The sequence below is a fragment of the Meriones unguiculatus genome, chromosome 16 (genome assembly GCF_030254825.1).
Source record: "Meriones unguiculatus strain TT.TT164.6M chromosome 16, Bangor_MerUng_6.1, whole genome shotgun sequence".
Taxonomy (NCBI): domain Eukaryota; kingdom Metazoa; phylum Chordata; class Mammalia; order Rodentia; family Muridae; genus Meriones; species Meriones unguiculatus.
Genome location: NC_083363.1, coordinates 2,923,669 through 2,946,064, shown reverse-complemented (window position 1 = coordinate 2,946,064; position 22,396 = coordinate 2,923,669). Strand labels below are relative to the sequence as shown.

Below are 22,396 nucleotides of genomic sequence, written 5' to 3'. Positions count from 1 at the left end.
TTTCAAGAGAACAAGACCAAGCTTATATTAACCTTTTGATAGTAGAGATATAGTAAGTTGACCCAGTTTTAATGTAAATATATTTTTAAAAATTAATAGATCTTAATTTAGAATATTGGCAAACAATTTGTACATAATAATGAACCCTTGATCTATAAGTTTAAGACCAACAATTTAGCAGGACCATAGAAACCAATTTTAAAATTAACCAAGTATATTTTAACCTTTTGATAGTAGAGATGTAGCAAATTGACCCAGTTTTAACATAAATAAATACCTGTAAAATTAATAGAGCTTAATTTAGAATATTGGCAAACAACTCGTACATAATAACGAGCCCCTGAGCAGAACAGTTTAAAGCAATTTTAAAATTATATTTGAGCAACACATAGTGGGAGACAGTAACAGCCTTATATTTTAAACCAACTTAATATGAATAGATATTTATAACTGAAATTTTATTATTATATAAAATTTATTTTGAAGCAGGATTGAATCATAAGATAGTAAAATGCAACTTTGAATTTTTATAAAAATCCATACCAACTTGAAATGAGACTCGTTTTGGCCTAGTCTAAAAGATAAGATAAACAGTTAATTATGGTTAAGACTTATAAATGCAAACCCAATGATAAAATTATATAAATTATATAAAGCATTAGATAAGGAATTTAAAGCATTTTAAAATATAAGAGTAGAGTGTATAGAAATCAGGAAGAGAGAGCTTGGAAATAGTCAGAAGAAAGCATGGAAAAGCAGCTTGGGAAAGGGGCGGAGGGAGCATGTGAAGATGGCTACCCCATTTGTCTGTGACTGAGCTATATTCACTAAGCCAATGCAGAGTCTAGGAAGCACAGGCTCCCTTTTTGAATGATTTTGGTTTTCCTTGTAACTCCCTTGGTAGCAACCTTGCCCATCACAATTAAGGCATTTCCCAAGGTCTTTAGGGGTAGCTTCTCCTATCAAGGTCACATTGGGTGAATGAGGTCTGATGTCACTTTCTAATCCATTCGTCTATTGGAGCAGATCTTGCTCTTAATGGCCTTATTGCCTCTTTGAGTTCAGTATTAGCATTTTCAAAAGCTAAAGATGCTGTTAGTGCTTCTCTAGCTAGTGGATCTGATATACTTCTATCCACAGCTGAGGTCAATCTTTGCAAAAAGTTAGTGAATGTTTCACTTGGACCTTCTATGACCTGGGAGAATGGCTCAAGCCTTTTTCCTGATTCCTCAACCTTGTCCCAGGCATTTAAGGCTGCTAGGCGACATAATGCCAAGGTTTCTTCATTATATAAAGCTTGTATCTCTGTGTCAACATACTGGCCATCACCAAGCAGCTGTTCCTTGGAAACACCAGCACCTCTGGCTCTATTTTTGTGTGCTATCTCTCTAGCCTCTTCTCTCCACCATGAAAGCCAGTGTAAATATGGCCCAGGTTCTAACATTGGCTTTGCCATATCCTCCCAGTCCTTTGGGATTACTCTACTTCTGACTGGCCAGGAAGTCAGCATTTGTTTTACACATGGTGAATGCATTCCAAAATGAGTGACACTTTCCCTGAATTTCCTCAGATCTAGCACTTCATCGGGGCATCATTCCGCTTTATGATAATCCAGTGGATGACCATCAGCTGCTGGTCTCGCTGTATACTGACTGGATGAGCTAATGTTTGTTTTCTAACCACCTTTGGTTGGCTTTCTTTATTTTTGTCTTTTGTCTCTGCCTGAGTATTTTCTTCACTTAGTATTCTAAATTCTTCTCTTAAGGTCTGTACCCATATTTCACACCTATCTCTCGGTTGTTTGTTTTGTTCAAGAATCTCTTGAATCTCTTGTTTTATGCTTCACTTCCAACTTTTATTTTCCTTTATATTGTTCTAGTTGTTCTTTGTGCTGTTCCAGTATCTTTTCTAAAACCTCTGCCCTACTTTATTCTGTTCTGCAAGTTTTTGTATCTCTTGTTTTATGTCCTGTTTCCAACCTTCATTTTTTTCTTTATCTTGTTTTACTTGTTCTTTGCTGTGTTCCAGAATCTTTTCTAAAGCCTTTGCCTTTCAGAAGACATAAAAGGTGAATCCAATGATTAAAGTTAAATTGAGAACTATGAATGTAACCATAGTCATAACTTCTAAACTTTCCTTTACTTCTGCCTTAAAACTGTAGAAGAATCTATCAGCCAAGCTCCAGGAAGTCTGTTTTACTGTTTCTCCTGTCCGGTTATACTGTAGCTGCAGCCAGTTTTGTTATGTTAAGTCTCAGGTCTGCCCACAGTAGGCTGTATTTTCTTCCTGGGCCTGTTTAAGAGTCTCTTAAAGAGACAGTAATTGACCTGGGAGTTTTTAGGTTTTACTGGGAGCTTATTTTCCCCCACCAAATTATGTTAAAGTAGGATCTAAAGGGTGTGGATACCTAGATTAGTTGGGTACCATTTGTTGTTGAGTATTATTATTTATTATTGATTTATCTTTTAGTTAATTAGCAGTTATTCCTAAACCAGCTGTTTCTCCAAATTACCATACAGAGACTGGGATTTATTTAATTAACCTAGAACACAATGCTGGGCAATGATTACTCCATTCTAAACCTCCAAGCCTGCCTAGTTTCCTACCATTCAGATTTCACCCATCATACTTACTTTAAGTCATATCTTAGGTCCGATTCATCTCTCTATGTGGTTCCAAGACCTCTCCTACAGATTCTCTCTGCTCCTCCTCACCCCTTGATTCCTCTCTCTCCCCTCCTGACTCGGATGTCCCATTGGGGCTGGTTGTTTAATTGACAATATAGAGAACAAATGGTGGCATGTTTACACAGACTTGAGACAGGTGATGCAATGTCCGGATTGAAAACTGGTAGTGGGATAGAGAAATCAGCATTTGAATGAACAAGGGTAAATTGTATACATTCCAAAAGAACATTATACCAACAGTCCTGCCCTTAGAGTATGTGGTATCCTCAGCCATGGTCATGCTGTCTGGTTCCTGTGGGCAGCCCAGAACACTGGCAGTTTCCTGTGTTGTTGTTGGGGCTTCTCTGCCTAAAAACACACAGGGAGATGACTCAGCTCTTGAAGTGGGTACCATTTTTAGCAACCCCTGGTTTTGGAAATAGCCTTTTTGAGACAGCATCTCACTGCTGCTTGCTATACAGTGTACAGCAAGCTGGCTTCAGACACAGAGATCCCCCTGCCTCAGCCTCCTGAGTGTGTAATTCTTCTTTTGAGAGATTTCTGTTCAGGCTATGGCCCACTGTTTCACTGGGTTGTTTGCTTTCTTAGTGCTTTGCTTTAGTGCCTGTGCATTGTGGATATCAACTTGTGAAGAATGTAGAAGCCTTTCAGTTCTATGAAGTCCCTTTGTTGACTGGTGGCCTTGTTTCCTACATGACTAGAAAGTGCTTTTCTCTGCCTCTGACTTTTAGGTTGTCTTTCTGTTTTGAGATGTAGTCTATGTAGTTTTGATTGTCCTGTGCTCCTGACTGTCCTGGAACTCAATATACAGATCAGGCTAGCCTTAAACTCACAGAGATCCCCCTGCCTCTGCCTTTTTAAAAAGTGTTTTCTCTACTTTTCCTTCTAGCATCCTGAGAGTTTTATTTTTTTCTCATTTTAAGACAGGCTTTCTCTGTGTGTCCCTGGCTGTTCTGGAGATTCACCTGCCTCTGCCTCCCTAGTCCTGGGTTTAAAGGTGTGCACCACCACAGCCAGGCTGAGTTTGGGGTCTTACACTGGAGTGCTTAACAGACTTGGGGCTGGCTTGTGTGCAGAGTTGAGAGATAAAATTGAGATTCATTCTTCATTATGAGACAGCGTATTGTCGGCACCATTTGTTGAAGATGTTTTCTTTCCTCCAATATCTAGCCTTGGCTCTTTTGCATAAACTGGATGTCTGGGGAGTGGAAATGTTTAGAGCTGTGGTCCTCAGCCTTCCTAATGCTGTGACCCGTTAATACAGTTTCTCATATTATAGAGAAACCCAATTACAAAATTATTTTGTTGGTATTTCATAACTGCAATTTTGCTGCTCTTATCATTTTTAACTTAAACATCTGTTGTCCAGGACATGCAATCTGTGACCCACAGGTTGAGAGCCACTGGTTTAGAGGTAAACAGTACTTTCAGCTCTTGCAGAGGACCTAGGTTCTAATCCCAGCTCATAGGTGGTGGCTCACAACCACCCATAACTCCAGAGGCTCTGAGGCTATCGTTGGATCTCCTAGGGAACTAGCACACATTTTGCACATAAACACACACAGGCAGAACACTCACACACATAAACCTTGTGTGTGGGTGCCATGCTGGTTGTATGGCTACGCCTGTGAAGTATGACTTCAAATGAGATATGATGATCCTTCCAGCAATGTTCTTGTTGTTTGGTTGTTGTTGCTGTTCTGAGACAGGGTCTCACTGTGTAGTCCTGGCTGGCCTGGAATTCACTGTGTAGACTGATCTCGAACTCACAGAGATCCACCTGTCTCTGTCTCCTCACTGCTAGGACTAAAGCTGTGCACCCCCATGCTCCAGCACAACCCCAGTGCTCAGGATTGCTCTACTGTCTAGGGTCTTTGTGCTGCATTTGGATTTTAATTTTTCCCTTGTATCTGTGAAAAGCAGCACTAAATTTTTTTTAATGGTTGCTTTAGATCTGTGGATTGTTTTGGTGGACCTGCCATTCCTAATGTTAATTCTCTCAGTCTGTGAGTGAACATGGCAGGTCTTCCCATTCTCTAGTGTCCTCCTCAGATGCCTGCTTCAGTGTGTTAAAGTTTTCTTAGCAGAATTTCCACGTTGTACAGAAATAAATTGAAAGGCGATGGGCATTTCTCTCCTGTATATCTCCTATCTATAAATGAGACAGGGACCACTTAGATTTAACAAGCTTTAAAGCAGTAGAGCTGGGCAGATAGTAACTGTCTGTGCTACTTTGTTATTTCACTGATATGTGCCCAATGTCACTTTCAAATTCGTCCTGCTAGGGCTGTTTCTGCTGTGGCTGTCTGTCCTCAGGGGGAATTATCTTGGTCATGTGCTCATGGTCCGTCCTGCTCCATGGAGATCCCCTCCTCCCACTAACCTTCTCTCTCCTATCTAGTTTTAGGGTGTTGGTGGAAAGGAGGGAGAAACTTAAATACCCCAAATTAAGCAAGTTTTAAAATGAGCGCCACAGCACCAGGATGCCCAGAGCCAGGGAAGGAGAGGTATCATCAGGCAGAACACAGAGTCAACAGGACCATATCTGAGCTGAGACCCTGTGGATCCCTCCCCTCTGTGGATCCTACAATCTGGGGTTAGATGCTGAGAGATGGGAAAGATGGAGAGAACCTCCAGGGAGGCACCTGGAAGGAGGCAGGTGCTTAGGAGACTGAAGTTCATCTTTTCAGCCCACAGTCTCCAGAGAAAAGGGGCCTTGTGCTGTCTGGTGGGCCAATAGTGGGAAAAACACCTCCTACTGCTGTCACACTTGGGCTTCCCAAAGGACAATGAGACAGACACCATTTAAAGGGAAAAGCTCAGGCCTAGTCCTCCATGCAAACAACAAACACAATAAATAAACATGGAAGACAATGTGAAGAGCCCCAGCTAGGACCACAGCCCTGGGGCCCATAATTCTGGGACAGGACAAGGCTCTGGCCATCCCTGTGTCCTGTGATCACAGATCTCAGTATGTGGTTCACAGGGATGAAGGGAACAGAGCCAGGAGGTGACAGAGCTGAGGAGTGACCAGGTCACAGATGACAATGGACTGAGCTCCACCTGGACACAGCCCTGTTCACACTCAGCTCCCACAGCCTCATCCTGTCCCACCAGGTACAACAGCACAATGACACAGATTCTGGACGGTTCTCCATCTGCCATGTATTTCCTCCATAAAACTCTTAGTATTCTCAATTCTTTGATTTTCCTGCCAATCAACCTGTCAGATTAAGGACATGAACAATCAAGGTCACATTCAGATTCTTATTTTCAGTGGGGAAGTGAGGAGCTGCAGCTCAGGGCAGCATGGAGGTGACAGGATGGAGATGTCCTCTCCTGCCTTGCTGGACCAGGAAAGTTGGCTGTGGAAGGGAACACAGGGCAGAGCAGGGAGAGGGTGGTGGTGTGCAGGGGTGGGCTGGGCTGTCCAGTTCTTCACACTGAGACCATAGGATCACAGGGAACATCAGACACTGTTGCCTAAAGAGAACTGAGGACTCTGGACGGTCACAGGAGAGACCGGAACACATCACCTGTCACAGTTCTCTTCAGGCAGATGTCTTCATGCTAGAGAAAGAGAGTCATGAGCAGACACTATGAAGACAACGTCCAACAAAACATCCCTCAGACAAAGGAGATTCCAGGATTCCCTGAATCTCAGTCAGTCTACTTTGCCTCTCCCCAAATTAGACTTTAGAGTGTCACCTTAACAATCTGGGAGAGACACATCAGAGCTCTAGGGACAAAAGAAAGAAGGAAAAGAAAGAGAAAAAGAAAGAAAGAAGGAAAAAAAGAAAGAAAGAAAGAAAGAAAGAAAGAAAGAGGAAGGAAGGAAGGAAGGAAGGAAGGAAGGAAGGAAGGAAGAAAGGTAGGAAGGGAGGGAGGGAGGGAGAAAGATTTCATTACAAGGTACAAATACAGCACCAAGATTTTCATAACAGGGCTATAATGGTCTGGTTGAACATTCTAAAATTTTCAGCTTCAACCCCAAATGCCTCAGGGACAATCCTGCCCCCACACTTACCTGGGGCTGGAGCATAGCGCCCTCCTCTTCCACCTGTGAGAAGAAAGGCCATGAGAGACCAGGGAAGAGCCCAGCCCTAGGTAGTTTCCAGGACTGACAGCAGACCAAGTTAGAGACAGTAGCAATGAGGGTGTGGATGTGTTTCCATTAGTGAGCAGAGCACACTTCTAAACGTGCTGAGAGAAAACCCAGACCCTGCCCTTTCCTACCTATGTTTCTCCTCCTCTTCCTCACAACAGCCACCACAGCTCCAATGATGACCACAGCAACAGGGACAACCAGAACAGCAATGACTGCCATGATGGGGACAGTGGGCTGAGGAGGCTCTGGGAAGAGAAGGGCAGGAAGGGAAGGTGAGGGTCATGACCCCAGCTCTCAGCCCTGACCTGCTCAGGATCTGCACAAGGCTCCAGCTCTCCTGACCCCAGCTCTGCACCCACAGCCTCCTTACCCCATCTCAGGGTGAGGGGCTCAGGCAGACCCTCATGCTGCACATGGCATGTGTAATGCTGCTCCTTCCCAGGAGGCACCACCACAGCTGCCCACTTCTGGAAGGTTCCATCCCCTGAAGGCCTGGTGTCCACAAGCTCCATGTCCTGGGTCAGGTCCTCCCCATCCAACTGCCAGGTCAGGCTAATGCCAGTAGGGTAGAAGCCCAGGGCCCAGCACCTAAGGGTGATGTCACCTTGAGGTCTGGGGTGATGGGTCACATGTGCCTTTGGGCGATCTGTGCAGAAGATTTAGAAATATCCATAATTAAGGGCCTGGAGAGATGGCTCAGAGATGAAGAGCTCTGTCTGCTCTTCCAGAGGTCCTGAGTTCAGTTCCCAGCAAACACATTGTGGTTCACAATTATCTACTCTGGGATCTGGTGCCCTCTTCTGGCATGGAGCTGTACATGCATCGAGCACTCATATACACAAAATAATGTTTTCTTTCTAATCCACAATTAAAAAGGCAAGGTGAGGGCTGGAGAGATGGCTCAGTGGTTAAGAGCACTGTCACTGTCTGCTCTTCCAAAGGCCTGGGTTCAATTCCCACCACCCACATGGCAGCTCACAACTGTCTATAACGCTGAATCCAAGTGCTCTGACACCTTCACGCTAATGCACATGAAATAATATCAAATAAATTAAATTTTTAAAAAGAAGGTAAAGTGAAATCTGCAAAGACAAAATTAAACCAATGATTTAAAAATTTTCACAATTAAGGGGCTGGAGAGATGGCTCAGAGATGAAGAGCTCTGTCTGTTCTTCCAGAGGTCCTGAGTTCAATTCCCAGCTAATACATTGTGGCTCACAATCATCTACCCTGGGATCTGGTGCCCTCTTCTGGCATGAAGGTGAACATGGAGATCGAGCACTTATATACATAAAATAATTTTTTTTAAATCCACAATTAACAAGGTAAAGTGAAATCTGCAAAGACAAATTTAAACCAATGACACTGAACTATGTGTCTGTTTGAACACTTCAATTGTCATCACACTAGGGACCTGCAGGCAGAGCTGTCCCCTCAGCACAGAACTGCACATTTCCTAGGGAAACTCAGAAGCTAAGAGACAATCCACATGAGCCAGCAGGTCAACAGGGTCTTCCTGATGAGGAGTTCTAGAGCATAAGACAGGTAGGAAAAGAACTGAAGAAGGAACAAAAAATAACTAACACAGCATCTGCTTAATTTCATATCACAGTAAGGAATTAGGGGCAGGGCTACAGGAAGGGTGCCACCAACTAGTGCTGCCACCATTGAGGCACAGCCTGTGGTCATCTTGCTGACCAGCATTAAACTGTCACTTGTGAGCAGCCACCACAAAGTGTGTAGCAGAAATGTGGTCAAGCTGACCCTCAGCTACAGAAAATGACTCCCAGCCCCTGCCTCTGGGGAGAAGATACAAGGTGTGTCACACAGGATCCCTGAGTGTGCTGTGGACCCCAGTGCAGCACCCACTCACTGGAGCACAAAGGCTCACAGGGTGAGGGGACCTTCCCTGTCACTCCAGTCCTCCACTGTAGAAGACCCTGCCTCTGAGAAAGGTCAATCTCTGATTCCCTAGGGGAGCACTGTAGCTTGTTTCGGGCAGAGGAGGAGCAGGAAGAGCTGGAGAGTGAATTCTAGCAGGAAACAGTGTTACCTTAATGGAGAAAGGCTTCTGAGTGATACAAATGATAACACAAGGGTGGAGAAACAGTGTCACCCAGTGAGGAGGAAAATATGAGAGTAAAATACCTTCAAAAGACAAACACACAAAAAGCAAAAAGAAAGACAGGAAGGAAAGGAAAAAGAAAAGAAGAAGGAAAAATCTCCTATTTAGCGTTTCTCAACCTCTAAGTGCTCCTGTGAGCATTCTAGGAAGAGATAGAATTGGGGTGTGGAAGGGACTCAACCCCTCCCCCTAGCACACAGGCCTCTGGGAGAAGGTACTGTTTGGAAAGAACTAGAAACTGGGGGAGCCGGCCTAGGGTCGGGGAGTCCATGTCTCCCACCAGGTAAAGCAGACTTCCGGTCCTGAAGTGCAAGGCTGACACACTCAGCAGGACAGGAGTCAGTTCCACAAACAGTGGGTGTGGACAGAGACCCCGGCCTGAAAGAGGCCATGGCTGACAGCGGGCTGCAGGCTGAAGGGGCCCCTGTTGTCATGTGGGGACCCTCTCTCCTCCCCTGGAGACAGACTGGGAACTGTCAGGGAGAAGGTGAGCCCTGGAGTCAGCGCAGTCACCGCGATGGGGATCAGGAGACCCAGGGACCCGGTTCCCTCAGGGACAGGGGCGTGACCCAGCAGAGGGTTCTCCTTCCTCAGGACTGAGCCCAGCCCGAGGGAGAGGAGGAGATGCCCGCGGCCTGCACCTGTGCGCAGCAGCGCGTCCTTCCCGCGCTCCAGGTATCTGCGGAGCGACTCCACGCACTCGGCCTCCAGGTAAGCCCTGTATCTCTCTGCTTCACCAGCCTCCTCTCACTTGAGCTTGGTGGTCAGAGCTGCAGAGTCCATCGCTGTCCATGTCAAGTCCTCGTTCAGGGCGATGTAATCTTTGCCGTCGTAGGCGACCTGACTGTACCCGCGGAGGAGGCGCCCGTCTGGTCCCGTGTGACAGCCGTACATCCTCTGGATGGTGTGAGAGCCTGCGGGACCCCGCGGTCAGCCCCGCCCACCTTCCCCACGTGATCACCCGCGGCCCCGCCCACTCTTCCAAACCGAAAGGGAAACCGGTCCCGGGTCGCGCGTCTCCTCCCGAACCTCGGACTTGGGACCCGGGACGTCTCCGGCCCCGTGTCGGGATGTGGCCGGGTCGTGACCTGTGACCCGGGGTCACTCACCGCCCTCGCTCTGGTTGTAGTAGCCGAGCAGGGTCCTCAGGTTCACTCGGTAACTCTGCTCGTTGCTCTTGGCGACCTGTGTCTCCTCCTCCCAGTACTCCGGCCCCTCCCGCTCCATCCACGGCGCGCGCGGCTCCATCCTCGGCGTCTCCGCGTCGCTGTCGAAGCGCACGAACTCCGTGTCGTCCACGTAGCCGACTTCCATGTACCGGGGCTCCCCGAGGCCGGGCCGGGACACGGCGGTGGAGAAATACTGCAGCGAGTGTGAGCCTGAGGGCGGCGCGCGGTGAGACCCCGACCTCCTCCCGGGACCCCGGGCGGGTGCGCGGGCCGGGAGGGGAGCGGCGCGGGGCTCGGGACGCGCGTGGGGACGGCGGAGGGTCCGGGGGTCGCGGACACGCGGCTTCCCCGGGGCCGCCCCGCCCTCCCCGCAGAGCCCGTTTCCCTCCGACCCCGCACTCACCCGCGCGGGTCTGGGTCGGGGCCAGGGCGGCCGCCAGCAGCAGGAGCAGCGCGCGCGGCGCCATCGCCCCCATCTGGATCCCGGACTTCTGAGCCCCGCGGGCTGCGTGGACTTTATAACCGCTGCCCGCGGCGACGCTGATTGGCTCCCCAGGATGTCGCCACCCTGTGGGGGAGAGGAGCGCCTGCGCGTCATCAGTGTCCGGGCAGAAGGACCTGACACAGGTTAGGAGCAGAAGTGAAACTGGGACATGGGGAGTCCCCACCCTGGGCTTCCCCAGCCCAGAACCCTGTGTGCGGGACAGAGCGCTGGGTGTCATGGTGTCTCCGCGTTCTCCCCCAGAAGCTGTCTGGACACCAGGACAGAAACACAGGCCAAACTCATCATCATTCTCCACCCTTCCTCTGCCTCTTCTCTTCAGAAGTCGACCCTGGAGTCTTCCAGAAGAAAAGCCTCTTCCGGGCATACAGTGGCAACAACAAGCAGTTGGGGACACGGAGAGAGAAGCTGTCCTTAAGCAGAGGCGCTGGGCTGCAAGCCCCTCACGGACCCCACAGTGACCAGGCTCTGTCCACCTGCAGACCAAGCAGCTCTGGAATCTGCTAAAAATGACGGAGACTCAGCAGCTACCCGGACAAGCTCCCGGGTTCCTCTGTGGTAATCTCGATGTCCTTGGGAGCAGAGGGCCCAGGGCAGAGTCAGTCTTCGCTGCCAGGCTCAGAGTGTCCAACAGACTTTCCTGTGGGCTAGGACTTGGGGGACCAGCCTGCTCTGTCTTAGCAAAGCAGGACAGTCAACTCCCCAGTGTCCTGCTTGTCCACAGTTTGGACAGGGTCCTGGCGTCGGGCAAGGGGAAGGGGAGTTTTTCATCCAGTGGCTGGCTGTGCCACATTCCCAGCAAGCTTCAAGTGGAGTTCTTCCACCCCATCATCAGCTGTGGTGACCTTGGCGTCACTGCTAGAACCTGGGGGTCTTTGTCATCGTAAGCCTTTTCCATTAAACATTTTAAATGCCATAGTCAACGGAACTGGAAAGGTTTTGAGGACCTTTATCTAGTAAGTGTATTTAAACTAAACAAGCTTTGCTTGTTTCTAGTTACTTGTTTTAGGCTTCACTTTGAGAACATATACAGGAGGTTAAATAAAGCTGATTTCTGTAATTAATTACATCAGGACTTATCGTGACAGCAGGGAGAGCTCTGCACACGTTAAAGCATTTGACCATTTATATAGTGCCTATTAACCAGCATGTCTTAATTGTCAACAGTTAACCCTAAGTCAGTAGCTTTCATAAGATTAGGGTTTTATACCTTCATCCCTGTTAAGTTTGAGCCTTAAAAATCCGAGTTAAAGACCCTTTAGCATCAAAAGAAACCATCAATGCAGTAAACTTGAGTCCCTAGGAAAGTGGTATCTTGAGCTGGGTGTGGTAGCACACACCTGTAGTCCCAGCCCTCTGGGAGGCAGAGGCAGGAGGATCACTGGGAGTTCGAGTACAGCCTGATCTAGGCAGTGAGTCCAGGACAGCCAAGGCTACACAGAGAAACGTTGTATTGAAAAAAAAAAAAACTGTTTAAAAAAGACTGATATTTTTTAGTGTGCCATTATATAATATCATCATTTTTTTTTTATGACTCAGTTTAACCAAATAACTAAAGCTTAGCTAGTTGGGCAAAGACAAAGAAGCTAGAAAAATATTACTGTCCTGTGTGGGGCACAGCTGTCAGCTCTCAGAGGAAGAACGGAACCTGATATAGACATACATGTAGTCAAACAGCAGTGTACATGAAATAAAAATACATTTTAAAATGGTATATCAGGGAAGGGATTACCTATTCTGGGTACAGGGTCTCTATAGGTGAGCAGTGTCAGGCTGGAACAGGCAGGAACAGGCAGCCACAGGTGGTAATCTTCGCACACATGGATCAATACTTCATAACCTCTCACACTTGGACTCCCAAGGAAAGCTTTACCACCCTTCATGAGCCAGGCCTACATGGATAATGGCTTTGCTGACGTACCAGGGGCCCCTTGTTCTTGGCATCCTAAACCGGCCATGCCCAAGTCAAAATACACTTTCACTCAGGAACTCGCTCCCTCAGGGCTGCCTCTACTACCTACGAATCAGCAGTCAAGAAAATGTCTCAAAGGAGGCAACACTTATAAATGGCCCCAAGCAGGACCTGAAGCCAAAATGCCAGGAGGGAGAGTGAATGCTGGGCTTTACTGGGCCTCTTCTTGATGAAGCAAAGTGTGTACAGGTTGCCATAAAGGACAAACAAGTGAAATCCTTTATCCATTACAGAGGTTGGAATAAAAAAAGTGCTGTGATGCCCGGTGGCTCTGAAAAACCTTTGAAGACCCGTGAGGAAAGTGCAGCCCTTTTCCTCTTCCTGAAGAACTCCTTCGGCACTCCACCCCTCCTGACCTCTAGTTAGGATGTGTGGGTTCCAGAAAGCAGACTACTCAGACAGGTGCACACCAGTTTGCAGAAGCAGCGAGAACTCCAAAAGGCCAATGAGGAGCAGAGTGCAGAGAGCGAGAGGAGAGGGCTGCTCCAGGAAAGAAGACTCTGGTCTGCAACAGAAAAATGTTGAAGTGAAAACAAAAGAAAAGAACAGGCAGAAAAGGCCTGGAAATGGAGATGGCGGCAGTACCAGTGACACCGCGGCCTCCTAGGAAGAGAAGAGCCTGGCCAGATCCTACCCTTGGAAATGGAGAAACAGTCCTGAGCAGAGGGAAAGTCAAAGGAAAGCTTCCTGGAGAGCTGAAAGCATGGCTTGTGGATGACAGGGACTTTATCCCCAGACAAAAGCAGCTTTTTATCTTCCTGTCTGGAAGATAGACTCCGTTTTGGAGGATTATGCAAATTATAAATAATCTCCAGGAAATACAGATAGTGAGGAGCAGGCTGCTCATGAGGCTGTGGCAGGATAATGGGGTGCTTCAGCGGGATGTTGGGCACTCAGCTGCTCTACAAATGTGAGAGTCACAGCATCTGAAATTCTCACCATCACCCCTGTGCACCCATGTCCCAGGTGCATGGAGCGCCACATTTCCTGAGGTTCCTTGTGAACTGGAGCGACGTTGGCCTAGACACCTCCCGATGAGAAAGGATTTGCTCTGTGACTGAGCCGTCTACACGGTTTTCTCACGAACCTGGCAAAGACTTCTCAACTCTGCTCAGTGCCGTGATTATGAAGCGGCTCCTCCCTAGGACCACAGGAGAGCCGTGGGAGGCCTGTGCTCTCACTCGGGCTTGGAGCTCTGTAAGCAGTTTGGTTCCTAGTCCTCCTCTTGTAGAAATGATGGACTTTGAAGACCATTAGTGTGTGACAGTTGATGTTTTCCTGTGTGATTTTACACAAGGAAAAGAGGAGTCACTGCTCCTTTTTTCATTTCAGTTTCTCCCCGTGTGTTCCGTGATGGACACTGGAGACGTGCTGCAGAGTGTCGTGTTGCCTAGTTGACGGAGCTGCTTGTGGATGCTGGCAGCTCTGTCCTTCCACACTGCGCACTTTCATCATGTGTGTTAATGCTCCGTGACAAAATGCTGTGACTCCTAGTGCAAAGGTTCAGTGTGTGTAACTGAACACTCACCCAGCTGTGCTTGTGTGTATGTTAACACTCACCCAGCTGTGCTTGTGTGTAAGTGAACACTCACCCAGCTGTGCTTGTGTGTAAGTGAACACTCACCCAGCTGTGCTTGTGTGGAACTGAACACTCACCCAGCTGTGCTTGTAACTGAACACTCACCCAGCTGTGCTTGTGTGTACTGAACACTCACCCAGCTGTGCTTGTGTGTATGTGAACACTCACCCAGCTGTGCTTGTGTGGAACTGAACACTCACCCAGCTGTGCTTGGGTGTAAGTGAACACTCACCCAGCTGTGCTTGTATGTAACTGAACACTCACCCAGCTGTGCTTGTAACTGAACACTCACCCAGCTGTGCTTGTAAGTGAACACTCACCCAGCTGTGCTTGTAACTGAACACTCACCCAGCTGTGCTTGTAAGTGAACACTCACCCAGCTGTGCTCGTGTGTAACTGAACACTCACCCAGCTGTGCTCGTGTGTAACTGAACACTCACCCAGCTGTGCTCGTGTGTAACTGGACACTCACCCAGCTGTGCTTGTAACTGAACACTCACCCAGCTGTGCTTGTGTGTAAGTGAACACTCACCCAGCTGTGCTTGTGTGTATGTGAACACTCACCCAGCTGTGCTTGTGTGTATGTGAACACTCACCCAGCTGTGCTTGTGTGTATGTGAACACTCACCCAGCTGTGCTTGTGTGTATGTGAACACTCACCCAGCTGTGCTTATAACTGAACACTCACCCAGCTGTGCTTGTGTGTAACTGAACACTCACCCAGCTGTGCTTGTAACTGAACACTCACCCAGCTGTGCTTGTGTGTATGTGAACACTCACCCAGCTGTGCTTATAACTGAACACTCACCCAGCTGTGCTTGTGTGTATGTTAACACTCACCCAGCTGTGCTTGTGTGTAAGTGAACACTCACCCAGCTGTGCTTGTGTGGAACTGAACACTCACCCAGCTGTGCTTGTGTGTCACTGAACACTCACCCAGCTGTACTTGTGTGTAACTGAACACTCACCCAGCTGTGTTTGTGTGTAACTGAACACTCACCCAGCTGTGCTTGTGTGTAACTGAACACTCACCCAGCTGTGCTTGTGTGTAACTGAACACTCACCCAGCTGTGCTTGTGTGGAACTGAACACTCACCCAGCTGTGCTTGTAACTGAACACTCACCCAGCTGTGCTTGTGTGTAAGTGAACACTCACCCAGCTGTGCTTGTAAGTGAACACTCACCCAGCTGTGCTTGTGTGTAACTGAACACTCACCCAGCTGTGCTTGTGTGTAAGTGAACACTCACCCAGCTGTGCTTGTAAGTGAACACTCACCCAGCCATTCTCCCTTTTTAACGGTGCTGAGAGCCCATCCTCTGCAAGTCGTCCATGCTGTTCCTTAGGCATTTTAGCTTTGCTCAGTCATTAAGAATGGTGGCTCGCGTTCATGGTTTCTTTTAATTAAACAGTTTTTTATTTATTATGTAGACAATGTTCTGCCTGCATGTGTGTCTGCACACCAGAAGAGGGCACCAGATCTCATCATTGATAGTTGTGAGCCACTCAGCCAGGCTGAGTTTGGGGTCTTGCACTGGAGTGTTGACACATTTGGGGCTGGTCTGTGTGCAGAGTGAGAGATAAAAACTGAGTTTCATTCTTCATTCTGAGATAGCATAACATCAGTCCCATTTGTTGAAGATGTTTTCTTTCCTCCAATATCTAGCCTTGGCTCTTTTGCATAAACTGGATGTCTGGGGAGTGGAAAGACTGTTTAGAGCCGTGGTCCTCAGCCTTCCTAATGCTGTGACCCGTTAATACAGTTTCTCATATCCTGTTGACCCACAATTACACAATTATTTTGTTGCTATTTCATAACTGCAATTTTGCTGCTGTTATGAATTTTAACTTAAACATCTGATGTCCAGGACCTCCACTGTGTGACTGTGTGACTCACTGTGTGGACCAGACTGACCTCAGATTCACACAGATCCACCTGCCTCTGTCTCCTCACTGCTAGGACTAAAGCTGTGCGCCCCCATGCTCCAGCACAAGCCCAGTGCTCAGGATTGTTCTACTGTCTAGGGTCTTTGTGCTGCATTTGGATTTTAATTTTTCCCTTGTATCTATGAAAAACAGCACTGAAATTCTGATCGGTTGCTTTAGAACTGCAGATTGCTTTCCGTGGCCCCGCCATTCCTAATGTTAATCCTCTCAGTCTGTGAGTGAGCATGGCAGGTCTTCCCATTCTCTAGTGTCCTCCTCAGCTGCTTGCTTCAGTGTGTGAAAGTTCTCTTAGCAGAATTTCCACATTGTGCAGAAATAAATTTAAAGGGGACAGTGTGTCTCTCCTGTCTATAAATGAGACAGAGACCTCTTAGATTTATTTAACAAGCTGTAAAGCACCAAAGCTGGGCAGATATTAACTGTCTGTGCCACTTTGCCATTCCCAAGCCATGTGCCCAATATGACTTGCCAATTAGTCCTGCCAGGGCTGTTTCTGCTGTGGCTATCTGTCCTCAAGGGGAATTCTCTTGGTCATGTGCTCATGGTCCATCCTGTTCCATGGAGATCCCTCTCTACACTAACCTTCTCTCTCCTTCCTAGGGTTGGGGCTTGGTGGAAAGGAGGAAGAGACTTAAATACCCTAAATAAAGAAAGTTTTAAAATGAGCACCATAGCACCAGGATTCCCAGAGCCAGAGAAGGAGAGAGGGCATCAGGCAGAACACAGATCCAACAGAAGCAGATCTGAGCTGAGACCCTGTGAATCCCTCTTCTCTGTGGATCCTACAATCTGGGGTTAGATGCTGAGAGATGGGAAAGATGGAGAGAACCTCCAGGGAGGCCTCTGGAAAGAGGCAGGAGCTCAGAACTGAAGTTCATCTCAGCCCACAGTCTCCAGAGAAAGGGGGCCTTGTGCTGTCTGTGGGGACAAGAACAGGAAAAACACCTCCTACTGCTGTCACACTTGGGCATCCCAAAGGACAATGAGACAAGCACTACTCACAGGAACAAGGACAGACCTAGTCCTGCATACAAACTAAAAACACAATAAATAAACATGGAAGACAATGTGAAGAGCCCCAGCCAGGACCGCAGCCCTTTGTCCCAAATTCCAGGGACAAGACAAGGCTCTGGCCATCCATGTCCTGTGAACACAGATCTCAGCATGTGCTTCACAGGGATGAAGGGAACAGAGCCAGGAGGTGACAGAGCTGAGGAGTGACCAGGTCACAGATGACAATGGACTGAGCTCCACCTGGACACAGCCCTGTTCACACTCAGCTCCCACAGCCTCATCCTGTCCCACCAGGTACAACAGCACAATAACAGAGATTCCTGAAGGTTCTCCATCTGCCATTTATTTCCTGTAGAAAACTCTTAAGTATTCTCAGTTCTTTTCTTTTCCTGCCAATCAACCTGTCAGATCAAGGACATGAACAATCAAGGTCACATTCAGATTCTTATTCTCAGTGGGGAAGTGAGCAGCTGCAGCTCAGGGTAGCATGGAGCTGACAGGATGGAGATGTCCCCTCCTGTCTGTCTGGGCCAGGAAGGTTGGCTGTGGAAGGGAACACAGGGCAGTGCAGGGAGAGGGTGGTGGTGTGCAGGGGTGGGCTGGGCTGTCCAGTTCTTCCTGCTGAGCCCGTAGGATCACAGGGAACTTCAGACACCATTGACTAAAGAGAACTGAGGACTCTGGACATCACAGGAGGGACCTGAACACACTGTCTGTCACTGTCCACTCAGGCAGCTGTCTTCATGCTAGAGAAAGCAAGTCATGAACAGTCACTATGAAGACAACATCCAACAAAAACACTCCTCACTAAAAGAAGATTCCAGAAGTCCCTGAATCTCAGTCATGTCCAATTTGCCTCTCCCCAAGTCAGATCCCAGAGTGTCACCTTTACAATCTGAGAGAGACACATCAGAACACTGGGTGCTGTTCCTCCCTAGGGAAAAAGGAAGAAAGAAAGACTATTTCATGACAAGATACAAACAGAGCACCCAAGATTTTCCTAAAGGGGCTATTATGGTCTGGCTGAGCTCCAGCTTTACCACCAGGGGCCTCGGGGACAATCCTGACCCCGCACTTACCTGGAGCTGAAGCATAGTTCCTTCCTCTTCCTCCTGGGAGAAGAAAAGCTCAGAAAGACCAGGGAAGACCCCATCCCTAGGACGTTTCCAGAACTGACAGCAGACCCAGTTAGAGACAGTAGCAATGAGGGTGTGGATGTGTTTCCATTAGTGAGCAGAGCACACTTCTAAAAGAGCTGAGAGAAAACCCAGAGCCTGCCCTTTCCTACCTGTGTTTCTCCTCCTCTTCCTCACAACAGCCACCACAGCTCCAATGATGACCACAGCTCCAAGGACAACCAGAACAGCAATGACTGCCATGATGGTGACAGTGGGCTGAGGAGGCTCTGGGAAGAGAAGGGCAGGAAGGGAAGGTGAGGGTGATGACCCCAGCTCTCAGCCCTGACCTGCTCAGGGTCTGCACAAGGCTCCAGCTCTCCTGACCCCAGCTCTGCACCCACAGCCTCCTTACCCCATCTCAGGGTGAGGGGCTCAGGCAGACCCTCATGGTGCACATGGCACGTGTAATCCTGCTCCTTCTCAGGAGGCACCACCACAGCTGCCCACTTCTGGAAGGTTCCATCCCCTGCAGGCCTGGTGTCCACCAGCTCCATGTCCTGGGTCAGGTCCTCCCCATCCAACTGCCAGATCAGGGAGATGTCAGCAGGGTAGAAGCCCAGGGCCCAGCACCTCAGGATGATGTCACCTTGAGGTCTGGGGTGATGGGTCACATGTGCCTTTGGGGGATCTGTGCAGAAGATGTAAAAATTTCCACAGTTAAGGGGCTGGAGGGATGGCTCAGAGGTTAAGAGTTCTTCCAAAGGTCCTGAGTTCAATTCCCAGCAAATACATTGTGGCTCACAGTCATCTATTCTGGGATCTGGTGCCCTCTTCTGACATGAAGGTGTACATGCAGATAGAGCACTCATACATAAAACAATGTTTTTGTTTTTAATCCACAATTAACAAGGTGAGTGAAATCTACACAGACAAAGTTAAACCAATGACACTGAACTATGTTTCTGTTTGAACACTTGGATTGTCATCACACTGGGGACCTGCAGGTAGAGCTGGTCCCCTCAGCACAGAACTGCACATTTCCTGGGGGGACTCAGAAGCTAAGAGACAATCCACATGAGCCAGCAGGTCAACAGGGTCTTCCTGATGAGGAGTTCTAGAGCATAAGACAGGTAGTAAAGAGTGGAAGGAGGAAGAGAACAAAATTAACACAGTATCTGTTAACTTCATATCACAGTAAGGAATTAGGGGCAGGGCTACAGGAAGGGTGCCACCAACTAGTGCTGCCACCATTGAGGCACAGCCCGTGGTCATCTTCCTGACCAGCATTAACTGTCACCTGTGAGCAGCCACCACAAAGTGTGTAGCAGAAATGTGGTCAACCTGACCCTCAACTAGAGAAAATGGCTCCCAGCCCCTGCCTCTGGGGAGAAGATACAAGGTGTGTCACACAGGATCCCTGAAAGTGAAAGGGAGAGCAGGAGGAGCTGAACAGTTAATTCCACAGGAAATAGTCTCAGCTCACAGAAATGTTTCTCCTTTGAAGGGAGCACCGAGTAAACTTGTCTAAATTATCCAGTTTGTCAGTCTCCTCTGACAGCTGTGGAGGCTGATACAAATGACAACACAAGGGGATGGAGAAACAGGATCATTCCAAAGTGACCAAGTGCAAAGTGATACCTTCAGAAACAAGAAAAGAAAAGAAGAGGAAAGGGCTAGAGAGAGGGCTCAGAAGTTAAGGACACTGTCTGCTCTTCCAAAGGTCCCAAGTGCAATTCCCAGCCACCACATGGTGGCTCACAACCAACTGTCATGGGATCTGGCGCCCTCTGCTGGCCTGCAGGCAGAGTACTGTATACATAATAAGTAAGCAAATCTTAAATAAGAAAGAAGAGAAACCCCAAAATTTTGTATTCGTTAAAAGTCTACCCCCAAAAGACTCACGTGACCATTCTAGGAACAGATAGAATTAGGGTGTGGAAGGGACTCAACCCCTCCCCCTCACACACAGGCCTCTGGGAGAAGGTACTGTTTGGAAAGAACTAGAAACTGGGGGAGCCGGCCTAGGGTAGGGGAGTCCATGTCTCCCACCAGGTAAAGCAGACTTCTGGTCCTGAAGTGTAAGGCTGACACACTCAGCAGGACAGGAGTCAGTTCCACAGACAGTGGGTGTGGACAGAGACCCTGGCCTGGGAGAGGCCATGGCTGACAGCGGGCTGCAGGCTGAAGGGGCCCCTGTTGTCATGTGGGGACCCTCTCTCCTTCCCTGGAGACAGACTGGGAACTGTCAGGGAGAAGGTGAGCCCTGGAGTCAGTGCAGTCACCCCCACTCCTGGGGGATCAGGAGACCCAGGGACCCGGTTCCCTCATAGACAGAGGCGTGACCCAGCAGAGGGTTCTCCTTCCTCAGGACTGAGCCCAGCCCGAGGGAGAGGAGGAGATGCCCGCGGCCTGCACCTGTGCGCAGCAGCGTGTCCTTCCCGTGCTCCAGGTATCTGCGGAGCCACTCCACGCACTCGGCCTCCAGGTAAGCCCTTTCTCTCTCTGCAGCACCAGCCTCCTCCAGCTTGCGCTTTGTCATCAGCGCCGCCTTGTCTGCTGCGGTCCAGGACCTCAGGTCTTCATTGAGGGCGATGTGATCATTTCCATCATAGGCCTGCTGATGGTACCCGCGGAGGAGGCGCCCGTCGGGTCCCACGTGACAGCCAAGCATGCACTGGAATGTGTGAGAGCCTGCGGGACCCCAGGGTCATCCCCATCCATCTGTCCCCACGTGATCACCACATCCCGCCCACCTGTCTCAAGTGATCACACTCATCTTGCCTAACAGCCTCCAACTGATCACCCACTACCCTTGGCCCCGCCCATCTATCCACAGCTGATCACCAAGACTCGAGGACCCGCCCACCCGCGGACTCCTCCAAACTGAAATGGAAACCGGTCCCGGGTCGCGCGTCTACTACTGAACCTCGGACCTGGGACTCGGGACTTCTCCAGCCCCGTGTTGGGACGTGGAGGGGTCGTGACCTGTGACCCGGGGTCACTCACCGCCCTCGCTCTGGTTGTAGTAGCCGAGCAGGGTCCTCAGCTTCCCTCGGGCAATCTGCTCATTGCTCTTGGCTCTCTGCGTCTCCTCCTCCCAGTACTCCGGCCCCTCCCGCTCCACCCACGCCGCGCGCGGCTCCATCCTCGGCGTCTCCGCGTCGCTGTCGAAGCGCACGAACTCCGTGTCGTCCACGTAGCCGACTTCCACGAACCGGGGCTCCCCGAGGCCGGGCCGGGACACGGCGGTGTAGAAATACCGCAGCGAGTGTGAGCCTGGGGGCGGCGCGCGGTGAGACCCCGACCTCCTCCCGGGACCCCGGGCGGGTGCGCGGGCCGGGAGGGGAGCGGCGCGCGGGGCTCGGGACGCGCGTGAGGACGGCGGAGGGTCCGGGGGTCGCGGACACGTGGCTTCCCGGGGCCGCCCCGCCCTCCCCGCAGAGCCCGTTTCCCTCCGACCCCGCACTCACCCGCGCGGGTCCGGGCCATCGGGCTCAGGGCGGCCGCCAGCAGCAGGAGCAGCGCGCGCGGCGCCATCGCCCCCATCCGGATCCAGACGTCTGAGATCTGTGGACTTTATAACCGCAGCGACGCTGATTGGCTCCCCAGGACGTCGCCACCCAATGGGAGAGAGAATTGTCCTGGCAGAAGGACCTGACACAGGTTAGGAGCAGAAGTGAAACTGGGCACATGGGGAGTCCACACCCTGGGCTTCCCCAGCCCAGAACCCTGTGTGCGGGACAGAGCGCTGGGTGTCATGGTGTCTCCGCGTTCTCCCCCAGAAGCTGTCTGGACACCAGGACAGAAACACAGGCCAAACTCATCATCATCCCCTCCACCCTTCCTCTGCCTCTTCTCTTGAGAAGTCGACCCTGGAGTCTTCCAGAAGAAAAGCTTCTCCCGAGCATACAGTGGCAACCACAAGCATTTGGGGACACAGAGAGAAACTGTCCTTAAGCAGAGGCTCTGGCCTGCGAGCCCCTCACAGACCCCACAGTGACCAGGCTCTGTCCACCTGCAGACCAAGTAGCTTGGAATCTGCTGAAAATGACGGAGACTCAGCAGCTACCCGGACAATCTCCCGGCTTCCTCTGTGGTAATCTTGATGTCCTTGGGAGCAGAGGGTCCAGGGCAGCGTCAGTCTTCTCTGCCAGGCTCAGAGGGTCCAACAGACTGT

The 22,396-nt window shown here is 49.6% G+C and overlaps 2 protein-coding genes and 1 pseudogene across 5 annotated transcripts in view; 1 reads left to right on the top strand and 2 right to left on the bottom strand.

Moving 5' to 3' along the window:
• Rxrb (retinoid X receptor beta) overlaps positions 1–22,396 on the top strand; it is a 150,255-nt gene that overhangs the window by 62,504 nt on the left and 65,355 nt on the right. The window lies entirely within an intron of this gene.
• Positions 1–22,396, bottom strand: part of LOC110543428 (RT1 class I histocompatibility antigen, AA alpha chain-like) — an 87,287-nt gene that overhangs the window by 24,516 nt on the left and 40,375 nt on the right. Inside the window, exons 1-8 of one of the 4 annotated variants that reach the window (XM_060369106.1) lie at positions 21,690–21,829; positions 21,226–21,495; positions 20,635–20,910; positions 18,632–18,907; positions 18,390–18,506; positions 18,181–18,210; positions 17,988–18,035; positions 17,425–17,847 (exon numbers count right to left, since the gene is read on the bottom strand). In XM_060369106.1, the coding sequence (XP_060225089.1) occupies positions 17,843–17,847; positions 17,988–18,035; positions 18,181–18,210; positions 18,390–18,506; positions 18,632–18,907; positions 20,635–20,910; positions 21,226–21,495; positions 21,690–21,765 (1,098 nt within the window). In that variant the 5' untranslated portion in view covers positions 21,766–21,829 and the 3' untranslated portion in view covers positions 17,425–17,842. Of the gene's footprint in view, positions 1–17,424; positions 17,848–17,987; positions 18,036–18,180; positions 18,214–18,389; positions 18,507–18,631; positions 18,908–20,634; positions 20,911–21,225; positions 21,496–21,689; positions 21,830–22,396 lie in introns of those variants that run through there. The other 3 variants (XM_060369105.1, XM_060369107.1, XM_060369103.1) reach the window with 3 other exon arrangements.
• On the bottom strand, positions 5,873–10,611 carry LOC110543450 (H-2 class I histocompatibility antigen, L-D alpha chain-like; annotated as a pseudogene).